Genomic DNA, 12580 nt, shown 5'->3' with positions numbered 1-12580 from the left:
TATTCCTTAATATCTTTTGTCATTTTGCTTATCAAGTAAATGTATCTTGATTTAATTTGTAGACATATGTACTGGAAAACAAGTCAAAAACACAATTAATTCATGACAATGGGCAAAGGAAAAGGACATTTTTACTAAAATGTTAATAAATTACAGACAGAATGATTTCTATTACTAAAGATTAGAGTTTTTTAATGGGGTGAAATATTACATGAATAAATATTATTATTGAAAAATTCAATCGTTTAACAATTCTCATACTTAGGGGACAAGGATTTTAGTTTTAAGTGCGCAGATTACCTTTTTAAAAATGTTTGGACAAGTAGTACCCTAATGTCAAAGTACAATGGCATTACATAACATATCGTGACTGTACCATGGTAGCGCTACTATACTTTTTTCTAAGGCTTGTAAGCTCTAAAATCATTAGGATTCTAGACAGAGATCCTTAAAATGAAGCCAGAGCTCAATAAAAAGTCAAAAGACTGTTGTTTAGAAGAGGATACAACCTCAAAGAGCTGAAGCAGTGAGATGAAACTGCACCTTGTATTGTTTGTTCTTGATTTACTCTGCAGGGCCATCTGGGGTCCTAATTAGCACCAGTGTTATTAACTATAGACAGTTTCCACAGGCGTGTCCCTCCACACACACATACACACAGTGAAAATTAGAGCCTTCAGTTTGTCTGTACACTGTCTGCACAAGTCACTGACTCCCACATCTCAGTCCCCGGAGCATCATTTGGATGCCTAATATATGAGAGAGCAGAATAAATGAGGTGGTGCACAGGAAGTCATATCAGACGGGGATCAGGAGAGCAGTTTGACTTATGGCAGTTTAGTGACATGCTTCTTTTGTTCAGTGAAATGCTTTGGCCATTTTAATTGCTCTTTGAGCGATCCTCACTCGTTCTGCTGGGCTGCTCTCTTGGCATGGAGATGTTTTTGGAAGATGTCCAGCTGGGCTGCTGTTATGACTGAAACTTTGCTGTAAAAGAACGCTTCGTGGTATTTAAATACTGCAGTATTAAGGAATAACTTACTAGAAGTAACAAAACTTTACATTTTTAATAACGTAGCAGTAACTAAATAGTGTTTTGATAGTAGAATTAAAGGGATAGTTCACCCCCCAAAAAATGTTGTCATCATTTATTCACCGTCTTGTAATTTCAAACCTGTATGACTATCTTTTGTCTGCAGAACACAAAAGAAGATATTTCGAAGAATGTTGCTAACCGCATAACGGTGGTACCCATTCACTTCTATTGTATGGACTCAAAACCAGTGCAAGTCAATGGGTACAGTCGCTTTTTGGTTTCACAACATTTTTCAAAATATCTTCTGTGTTCTACAGACAAAAGAAAATCATACAGGTTTAAAATGACAAGAGGGTGAGTAAATTATGTCAGATTTTTTTTTTGGTGAACTATCCTTTTAAATATCATCTGTTTGTATAATTTAGTATAGCTGTAGTTGACCTTATCTACTAGTACACTAGCCTCTTTTTCTTTAGAAAATCATGGCTAAACTCATGACTGGAAGTCAGGTTCTCTAAGTACGTCTTTATGGTTTCAAACAATCCGCTGGATCCAAAATCAACTTGTTTATTCATTTTAAAAAGGGTACAGTACGGTTGAGAGGAGCAGCTTGGCCCTAAATCAGAAAAATAACATCCGTCTGGAGGTATATACTTTTATGCTTGTAGAAACCTGCTAATAACACCTCCAGTATATTGCCTCAGGTAAAGAGGAGGAACAGAACCGGAGTTGAATACCTGTCCGATGAGACGTCAGTGAGATAGAATGCACCTTTGTATAAACATGGCCGGGTGTCATCGGAAGGGGTGTTGACATGTTTTAAATTGTGTACGGGACTAGCGCATGCTGCATTTACACACAGACGTACTGTACAGTACGCTCTCCAAAACAAATCTCTGCCCGGCGATGCTCCTACAGAGCCCAATCCATCTGGATGTAACTGTTTGTAAACATTTTTCAGTCCATGGAGAAAAGCTTTTCATCATTTTCTATGAACTGCTACTAACCTGAGCCGGTCACTATAAGGAGTTCTGGATAAAACAAAATAATGAGCTCTATGAATGTGCTGTGCATGTTGTTTCTGAATAGTTGCCAAGAAATAGATTTCCTCATGAACACATAGTGTGATTAATGTGGTTTTTATTTGTCAAGAGAGACAGCTGGATTATACTTGCAATATGGCCACATGGTGTCAATGTTATGCATTTTGAGGAAGTGTGTATCACACTGTTTTCTCAATTAGTTTCAAGAAATATAAATCGTATACAGTCTATCTGCCATCATTCTGTAATGTAAATATTTACACAATCCATTATTTTCAACAAAATTTTCAACAGTTTATGCAATGACAGTTCAACTATTTATTTCATGAAATAGGAACTTAACTGTAATGTATACATTTCATATACTTTTATTGTAATGTATAAATACACAAGCTGCTCTACAGAGCGCGTTTCGTAAAAACGTTATCCCCTTCGGTAAAGAAGCGAAAACGTTCCGACATGTCCTGCGTCAGTCACCGTAGTGCTTCGAAAGGGAGGGGTGGAGTGAGCAAATGGTTGCAATTCGAAATCTCGCCGCTAGATGCCGCTACATTGCTCCTTTGAAATCAATCCTTATTTTGTAGTGAATTACAAGATATGAGAAACATCAAAGAAAAGTGAAAGAAACATAAAAGAAAAGTGTGATTGGTTGCATAAATAAAATAAGACAAACTATTGCTTGTTTGATCATTTCTGTGGTAAAGTTTTGGTGCTGGTCCAGTGCAGTGCATTTGGTCGCTAGCTGTTATCGGTGCAAACTCGCACCTCTCTAGAGATTCCAGAATTAGCGCAACCGTGGATAAGAGAAAAGGTTTAGTGCTCTCTGCCCAGTGGGTTAGTCCACTCAGAGTAAGTGGCATACAGCCGCAAATAGCCTAAATTCCTCTTGTTCGCAGAACCTGCCAGTACCTGTTCTGTTTTAGTCTTACTTAAAAGGATAGTTCTCCCAAAAATAATTTTCTCATTATTCACTCTCATGTAGTTCAAAATCAGTATATGACTCTTTCTTCTGTGGAACATGAAGGATATTTTGACAAATGTGGTTTGGTGTCCATACAGTGGAAGACAATTGATGTCCAATGTTGTTTGAATACCAATGTTCTTCCAAATATCTTCTTTTGTGTTCCACAGAAGAAATAAATAATAAAAGAAATTTCATTTTTGGGTGAACAATCCCTTTAAGATGATCTTTCAACCCTCCATGAAAGCTAGTCGAGTGTTCTAGTTTGCTGTAGACCTGAAACCAGTAACTGGGAATGAGCAGGTGCCCCTCATAGTTTTGAGAAGAGACACTTGTGGTCATGTTGGTTTACAGATTAGTGTGCTAAATTACAAGTTAATGGTCTTGAATAAAAACAAAGGATTGTGGTGCTGGAATGTTTTAATTGGCCCGAGAAGGAGGAGATTTGTAGCTCTTACGAGACGTTGGACCCCAGGCAATGAATCAAGCTGCTGTGTGGTCGAACAAACGGAGCTAAATAACATTCCCCAGCGTGCCTCGCCCGAGCATGCGTGTGCCTCAGATTATCTTGCTGTGTTGAAAGGAGTCAACGTATGTGTGACTGTTTGTGTGTGAGTGGATCCAGAGCGACTGGCCATCTGTGTTGACTCATTCTTGATAAAGTCACTGAATTTTAGAGCCATGACAGGTTGATGTCTGACCTTGGTTAGAGCTCAGGGCAGAATTAGAGGTGAAACAAATTCCTTATGTTGAGAGACATTACCAGACCACATCACTTCTGATAACCTCATCGCCAGTGTTCTGCTGTACTCAAATATTGTACTGTAGATAGGATGTTCCACTGGGATGTATTTGTGCACCAGAAAAAAAATGTACATCAAAAAAGTTGCTCACATTCCCTGTCTAAAGAAGAATACAGTTGGCTATTCACAGCATTTACATTTTTCCGTCTTGTTATACATGTCATTTATTTACAAAATACAGAAAATTAACAGTAATGTATATTATTTGTTCACTTCTTTCCTGTAGCTCAGTGGTAGTCGCTAACAACGCCAAGGTCATGGGTACGATCCCAGGGATTGCACATACTTAGAAACAAAATGTATAGTACAATGCAATGTAAGTCACTTTTTATAAAAGCGTCTGCCAAAATGCATAAATGTAAAAAATGTCCTCTAGGGAACATTTCATGTCACGTCTTTTGTTTTTGTTCCTGTCCAGCTAGTTTCGTCCCTAATGAACAGATTGCATGTTGACTCCGTGTGAGTGTGTGTTTGTTCTGGTTACATAAGAATAACCACATGCAAATGCCCCCCCCCCACACACACACACAGTGTCCTCACACAGTTGCAGTGTCCCTCTGCTGGTACACACACACCATACCGTTTCAAATATATATGTGTGTTTATGCAAGACTAGAGAGCTGGCACTAACTCCATGGTGACCAGAGAAGCATAAATGAGCCACCTGTCTAAAAGCCCAGAGCACAAGCTTTAAGGCCAGTCTGTATGGCCTCTCACATGTACACATTTTCAGCGTCTGTTCTCATTAGGTTCTCATTAGGTCTCACAGTTGTACAAAATGAGGTTATTTTCGGCCTGTGTGTGTCACTGTGGTCCCGTTTGGGCATTAATGTTTTTGGCACAATGTAAGCTTAATGCCTCACCGTTATACATTGTGCATGTTTGTGCCAGATGCCCTTTTTACCCATTTGTGTATCACGGATCTGGTGTATGATGAGGTGTGAACAAGGTGGTAATTGAATAGGAAATGGATGACCTTTCTTGGTAATGCCACATGTCACCACTTGACATATTACTGAGATTTCAAAGCGGATTGGATTGAATGATCTCACTGAGAAGCTGTCACACAGACCCCACGGGCATGTAGATCAAGCCTAGGAACAGCCTTAAGAATTATATGATTTTATTTTAAATTTGACACATAAACTATAATGTATGTGTTTAAATAACTTGTTAGACTGCATATAAATGATAAATAAATGCTGACAAATGATCAAATACTGAAAGACAAACAAATGTTAACTTGTACAACAATTCTTTGTTTGTTTGTCAATGTACAGTAAACTTTGTGACATTACAACAAGAATCCACTTGAAGACAAATTCCATATTTATTCTCATCCTCATCTTTGCCCGAGTTTTGGGATGTCCAGATATGTTTTGCCTTCCTTGTTCGTCTTGAACTTCTAATGTTTGTAAGAAAGCAGCCAGAGTGACTGATAAGACGGACAGAGAGTCATGAGGAATGTGCAGTGATATAAGAGGCCCTGTGAGGGCTCTTGTCCGGGTATCTGAGCATTTTGGAAAACAAGTGGCTGCAATTCAAACCATAATGGGACATGCGTGGCCATCAGATGCCAGGATGAGTTATGTGGACATTGTTTATTAGAAGTTTGTTTTGGGAATGAAGAGCTGGGACATTGTATGTGTAAACTGTATCCATTTATAAAAATCATAATGGTTCTAAATGTTTTGTACCGAGCTGATAAATCTGTGGAGGATTTGTACAATGGCGACATCATGTAGCACTCTGCGTGTTTGTGAACAAACAGCTGACCTTGGAAATCTTGAACTAAAGTGCAGTACACTTGTTGGCAAAGTCTACACAGACTCATTAGCTTGTTTGTGGTTGTGATGAACCGTTTCTGGCAATGAGTTGTTGTAGTTAAGGAGCAGTAGTCAGAAACATTATGTCCTCTTACAGGTCATCCACATTCTGATGTAATTATTAACAAATAGTGGCCTATGCAATGCTTTGGTTTGCATATTAAAAACAGAATACAAGTAACTAGCATTATTATTAAAGAGATAGTTCACCAAAAAATGAAAATTCTGTCATCATTTACTCACCCTCATGTCATTTCAAACCTGGATGGCTTTCTTTCTTCTGCAGAACACAAAAGATATTTTGAAGAACGTTGGTAACCAAACAACACTGCATTTACTTGCATTATAGGGATGCAAAACCACTGAGACATTCCTCAAAATATCTTCTTTTGTGTTTCATTTTTATTTTTGGGTGAACTATCCCTGTAAGTGTCTGGCCTAACATATGTATTAAACCCTTGGGTATCTTTCTAGAGAGGTGTTTATTAAGGCCTTCTATAAAAAGCCAAATTTGCATAAGAAGGAAGAGGGCTTGCATTCAAAATGATGTCATAATTTACAGCATACTGTGAAATACCTCATGCAAACCTATCTTAGATATTCAGTAAATGTACCCTCAATGTTTTAACTCCAAAATCAAAACTGACAAAAACATGTGTAATCACAAGTCCCTGCAACGGAAAATCCGAGCATGAAAAGTTTTGACAGGGCATTTTTTTATCTCGACGACGGATGGCTGGGAAGCCGTAGCTCAACGTTCATCCAAACCTCATATGAATTGCCCTACTTCACCATGTTATGTAATGTTCTGCAGCCCATTAGCACTGAATCAGTGGCCCCCACGTTCACCACCCCTCTCCATGGTACGAACAAATGCAAGCAACGCTTTGTTTTGTTAACCCGTGAGGTACGAGAGGCGAAAGGCCACGGAAAGAATTAAAGGATGGTCTTCTGAGCCAATCGGAGTTAATGATTAGAGAAGAAACAGAACTGCAGAAGTTAGGCGGCGGGCAGGGGCTGCGCTGTGGGTGTGCGTGGGGGAGAGAGAGTGAGGGAGAGAGAGAGAGAGAGAGAGAGAAAAGCCACTGTGCTTAAATCCAGCTGGCTGCCTCGCCGGGAATGTAATCCATATGTGCGGGCGGGTTCAGCTGCAGGAGAAAGAAAAGATATTACCCGCAAAGAAGCGATTGTTTCTGCTTTTCTTGTTCAAATTCCACTCATACTGGCCTCTGGCCCCGTTTCAACGGCCGATGCAGAAAGAGAGGTGAAGAAGAAAGACAAAGTGAAAGTTGGAGATCGTAGGCAAAGTCTAAAGGAACTGTGGACAACAGTATAACGGATAAAAATCAGATTGAAGAATGGTAGAGACAGAAGACAAAACAGAGGAAGGCGTACTGAGGTGGGTCATCTTTGTTTTATAGTTTATGCCGGCTTGGATGCTGAGGTGGAACTTTTGTGCTGAGATGTTTGGATTATGTCTGGATAGGAAGCTAGAGGAGACGGCGTGTGTGCGTGTGTGTGTGTGTGTGTGTCGGTGTGTGCAAGACAAATGGACGGGGGCGTGGGTCTTCTGCAGAATCCAGCAGTTTGGAATATAGTCAATTTGAGATATTACAGCAATATCTGGTGAGGGTACGTGGCATTTCCTGAGTTAAATGCTTTCACCATTGACTCATGAGAGGTTTGGAATGTGTTTGCTTTGCTTCGGAGACCTTTCATTGCATTGCTTACTTTTGATGTTAATGGGTAACCATTTGAATTCTAAATGTGCCTCTTATCATCATTGTTTGTTTGCATATTGTGCATTTGTGTGCTTTCCTAGGCCTTGTATTGCCTTTCTGTGCGGGTTTAAAAAAAGGTAAAACAGACATGTCCACTTGTTTGTCTTTGAAGTGAAGACCACCTGAGATCATTTTGGTTGCAAGCGCACCGCCTTCAGCAATTTCGAGTTTCCAGTTGCCACATCACACTGACAATGAGTTACTTGTGTGGCACAACAAGAAAAGGGTATCAGATTTAAGACCCCTAACCCTTTACCTGCTTGTTAAACTTGATCAATTAGAATGACCTTGTTTAGTTTGTTTACAAATGTCATGATGTGAATAAAAAATGTTGATAGGTTTGAAAGGTTAATGTTCATTATTTTCTGCAGAATAAAGGCAATAAAGGTGGAGTTTACTTGCGGAGGTGCAGGAGAGGTGCAAGTCTTGATTGCTTTTGGGAAATATGGCAGGCAAGAGAATTCTGACTGAAAGAATTTAAACGTAACCCTTAAACACAGTTCACTGGCAGTAAAGTTCAAAGCTTGAAATCGCTGTCAGGCAAGAACAACAGTGTGCGGTGTAGTAAAGTAATGCTAGCAGTCTGTAAATAAAGCCGAGTGTAAAGAATTACCATCTCCTGACAGCACTGCCAGTTCACCCCAAAATGAAAATTCTGTCTTCATTTACTCACCCTCAAATTGTTCCAAATCTGTATAAATGTCTTTGTTCTGATGAACACAGAGAAAGTTATTTAGAAGAATGCTTGTAACCAAACAGTTCTTGGACACCATTGACTACCATAGTAGGAAAAATTGGTTGATAAATTTCTTTGTTCTGCTGAACACAAAAGAAGATATTTTGAAGAATATAGGGAAGCAAACCGTTCTTTGGCACTATACCATTGTATTTTTTCCTACTATGGCAGTCAATGGTGCACAAGAACTGTTTGGTTACAAGCATTCTTCCAAATATCTTTCTCTGTGTTCATCAGGACAAAGAAATACAGATTTGGAATTGGAACAACTCAAAGGTGAGTAAATGAGAACAGAATTTTTATTTTAGGGTGAACTGTCCCTTTAAGCATCAGTCTAAACTGTAGTTTACTCAAAAATGAAGATTCTGTCCTCTTTTATTCAGCATCATGTGGTTTAAAACCTGTCTCTTTCCTCTGTTGAACACAAAAGAAGATGTGTCCATACAATGGAAGTTTATGGGGCCCGGTGTTGTTTGGTTACCAACGTTCTTCAATATATCTTCTTTTGTGTTCTGCAAAAGCAAGAAAGTTATACAGGTTTGAAATGACATAAGGGTGAGTAAATGATTAAAAGATTTTATTTTATTCAAAATTTTATCGCTGAAATCGGCTGGTGTTCAGTTGGCTTATTGCTCAAAACCCTTTGAAAACCAGACCAAGCCCTGACTAGACTGAGATCACAAAGACTAGCTTAGACTCAACTCATCTTTTCAGTACGGTTATTGGCCAAGCTAACCTGAGGCACCTGTATTTTTTTGTCCTATCATGCCATGAGAGGAACCAATCCTTTCACACCTGTGCTGGTGACTACAGCTGTCGTACACCTAAATAAAAGTGCGCTGACAATGCCTGCAAAAGTACAGAGGTTGGCAACACTGCCGTTCCTTGAGACTCACTGCGTGGTGCCAACTATCATGAGCTCTGAGGTGAAATCTGTTGTCAAGATTTTGTCTTGATTTAAAGTTCTCCGCTGTGAGTAACTAACTTCCCATGTGATGAACGATGGCTGCCAGGCCTTATTCCGTCTTCAGTTCTCACCAAAGAATAGGCATGTGAGAAAAGAAACATGCGTTGCCCATTGGAGATGGTATTGTTGGAATGTTCCCTCGCCAGCTGTTGGGAGCGTGCTGGTGGGTTGACTACCAATCATCCTTCAATAAGGATTTCAATGTGCAAAAAGCAGGCACTCGTTTGGAAGGTTAAGGTTTTTTTTAAATCATCTTGAGAAAGTCCTCCAGAAGTCTGTTGGCATCATCTCTCACATTCCCTTTGAAATCTTACAGTAACGGGTTTTTAAGAAGTGGCATCTGTTGTCTCTGCTTTAGCTTGGCCTAGTTCTTCTCTGACCTGACGCAGGAACAGATGTACAAATAGGACAAAATTGGGCTGCTGTATTGCCCGAGACCAATCTGATTGGCCTGCGAGAGATCAGGGCTGCCATGTCACATAGCTGTGTGCTCTCCAAAAGTAGTTTGTCCTTTTTCAGCCTTTCTCATTCAGACTCTTTCTACTGTTTAGTAAATGACACTGATCTCAAATCTACAATAAATGCAAAATCCCACATCAGGTTCTTAATGCATTGTCCTTTGAGAAGCTCTCATAACAAGTCATCTTTTATTTCACACTAAAGGCACGTCAGACTTCTATTGATAGCTGATTCGTGTTTTGTCAACATTTTATATGTGCTGCGCACTGGGAGCATAACACTGTGTCCAAAATGTGTTTAATCTCATTACTGCAAGTAATTGAATGAGAAGGGCTCTCAAAATAGATCTTTATGTGTTAATTTAGTTGTACTCTGGGGAGTGTATATTTAGATTTGCACTTGTTTGCTGTATGAGCTTTATTTATTTTTATAGATGGACCAGGTAAAAACATGGTAGAAGCAGGTTTTTCTGCAGGGTTGTACAAGTAATTGTAGTTTCCATTAGATTTTTTGCAGACATGATGGATTCATAACTAATTTTAAAGGATGTCTTGTTGTTTTCACATGATTAATTGAGTTCTGTTGGCTTTTCCAAAACATGTTTAATCCACCTTATTTCGGTTTCTTACAATTAGATTTATTTTCCATATGTTATCAGCAGATTTGGCCTTGACTCTACAGTGAGAATAGTTTGTGTTAGCTCAAGGAGGAAATTACATGAACTAATTATAGAAGCTGTGGGTGGATTTCAATCCCTTTATACTGAAGCCCATGCCACATTTGCTACCCTTATCTGCGAGTTATTATAGATGTGTTTACATTAAAGCCACTGTAGCTTAAAGAACTCAGTATGGTAAAATCTGAAGGTAGACAGAACCCGCGAGTTAAAAGCGAGTTGACAAATTTTATTGACACAAAACAGGGGAAAACAAAACCCCCAAGGAGGTTAAATAACAGGGAGCTTGACAAAATACAATAAACAGACTAACTACACTAAAAAAATGAGGTTTAAAAAATCTTTAAAGGAATATTTAATGGCACAATGTAGCAAATGGTTAGTTTTAATTTAATTTTGTTTTGTTTCTTTTATTGACTTGATGTTTATTGTTGTTGTTTGATGTAGTTTTGTATTTTATACTTGTTTGGACCCCAAATAAACAAATAAAATAAACATATACTGCAAGTAAATAGGCAAATATTTTCACCCTGTTTATATTTTCACAAAATTGCAGTTTATTGGACAGAAATTTGCCTTTACTTTCCCTCCTCACAGTGCTTTGTAGGGTTTGTCAGGGTTTGAAGGAAAAGGTGAATTATAAACCCAATAAACTGTTTTACTGCATTCTGTCCCCAAAAGCATTTTAAAAACTGCACACACCTGTCAACAAACATAAACCATGGATGCATAAAGCAAAGTTTGATCAAACGGAATTGTTTTTATTGATTTGTTACCTTTTGTGCCAAAACGTTTCAGGTCTACAAACCTAATTTAAGCGGATAGTTCACCCAAAAATAAAAAGTCATCATTGTCATGGCTCTGCTTCCTTAGTCATGTTTTTCTTGGTCCTGTAGCAGAGCCATGGCAAAGTCTTTGGTTATGTGTGGAGAGAAACATATTATTGTCCTTTTGACAATAATATGCGTTATCTCCAGTGTCCTGACATTGGCCCAGCCCCTCTCGTTTCCTGTATTGTCTCCCTCTTGTGTCTTATGTTCTACACCTGCCCTTGCTCGTTATCCCTCGTTTGTCTTCCCTATTTAAACCCTCATGTTTCATTGTCCTGTGTTCGGTCATTGTGTTTGGTGTGTCTTGCTGCGTTCTATGTTGATGTACCCTGGCTGTCTTTCCCAAGTTCGATTTCCTGTGTGGATTGTCCTGTCTATTCTCAGTAAGTGTTTGAGTTTAGTTTATGTCAAGTGTTGTTTTAGTTCAGTTTAGTCTCAGTTAGTCTTCGTCCCGGTTATCCTGTGTTCCTGTTTATCAGTTTTTCCCCATCGTGGGTTTTGTTTTGTGCTTTATGTAATAAAGTCTTGTTTTTGTTAACCCCTTCACTGCTGCCTGCAATTGGGTTCTTCTCACCTGCCTATTCATGACAGAATGACCGAACCCATTCAGAACCCAGCGGGCAGCAAGATGGACGGCACGGCGTCGTCCTCACGGTCCGCTCAAGCCCGCTTGCTGCTAGGTTTCCTCCAGGGGAACTATGGGAATCGGGAGTTCGCCGGGGCATTCTCGGCGGTGGCTGAGAGGGCTGAGTTCAACGAGGCAGAGTTGAAGACGATCTTCAACTGCTGCCTCACTCAGCGCCTCACCCCGTCTGAGAAGAGGCTGCTGGGTCCCCTAGGGTTCGCGGCAATGGTCAGGTTCGTGGCCAACCGGGACGATCCCGGGGATGGGGTTCCACGTGGGACTTCCACTTCGCGGTCGATCACGCCGGAGGGCCTCGACCTGACTGCCGCTGCCCGGGGGGACTCGGTACCCTCCGGCTTGAGCTCCACGGTCCCCGTTCACTCTGGTGGCGCCGGTAGCGAGCGGGAGGGAGGGGATCCGGGGATGACGTCGGCTGATTCCTCCACTGCGGAACTCCCTCCGGTCCCCACGGATTCGCCAAGGTCGGCTATGGATCCGGTGGTGCGGAGAAGGAGGGAGAGGCGCAGCGGAGGAGCGTCCACGCCGGTGCAGCCGGCGGTGCTGCCGGCGTCCAGTCCGGTGGTGCTGCCGATGTCCTGTCCAGTGTCCAGTCCGGTGCAGCCGGCATCCAGTCCGGTGAAGCCGGCGTCCAGTCCGGTGCAGCCGGCGTTCAGTCGTGTGTCCAGTCATGTGTCCAGTCCGGCGGTTCAGCCGGCATCCAGTCCGGTGTCCAGTCCGGTGCAGCCGGCATCCAGTCCGGTGCAGCCGGCGTCCAGTCCGGTGGTTCAGCCGGCGTCCAGTCCGGTGGTTCAGCCGGCGTCCAGTCCGGTGGTTCAG

At 40.9% G+C, this 12580-nt stretch overlaps 1 protein-coding gene across 13 annotated transcripts in view; it reads left to right on the top strand.

The window, feature by feature from the left end:
• The window catches only part of plekha6 (pleckstrin homology domain containing, family A member 6), an 85421-nt gene that overhangs the window by 19641 nt on the left and 53200 nt on the right, over positions 1 to 12580 (top strand). For 4 of the 13 annotated variants that reach the window (XM_057361402.1, XM_057361391.1, XM_057361394.1 and 1 more), the window contains exon 1: positions 6711 to 7068. The exons of 2 other annotated variants lie outside the window; for them this stretch is intronic. In XM_057361402.1, the coding sequence (XP_057217385.1) occupies positions 7028 to 7068 (41 nt within the window). In that variant the 5' untranslated portion in view covers positions 6711 to 7027. Of the gene's footprint in view, positions 1 to 6706; positions 7069 to 12580 lie in introns of those variants that run through there. 7 more of the 13 variants (XM_057361392.1, XM_057361390.1, XM_057361384.1 and 4 more) reach the window with 3 other exon arrangements.

This window comes from Triplophysa rosa, linkage group LG20 (genome assembly GCF_024868665.1).
Source record: "Triplophysa rosa linkage group LG20, Trosa_1v2, whole genome shotgun sequence".
Lineage (NCBI taxonomy): Eukaryota > Metazoa > Chordata > Actinopteri > Cypriniformes > Nemacheilidae > Triplophysa > Triplophysa rosa.
Note: the sequence above shows the minus strand (reverse complement) of the source record. Positions and strands in the feature narration are given on the sequence as shown.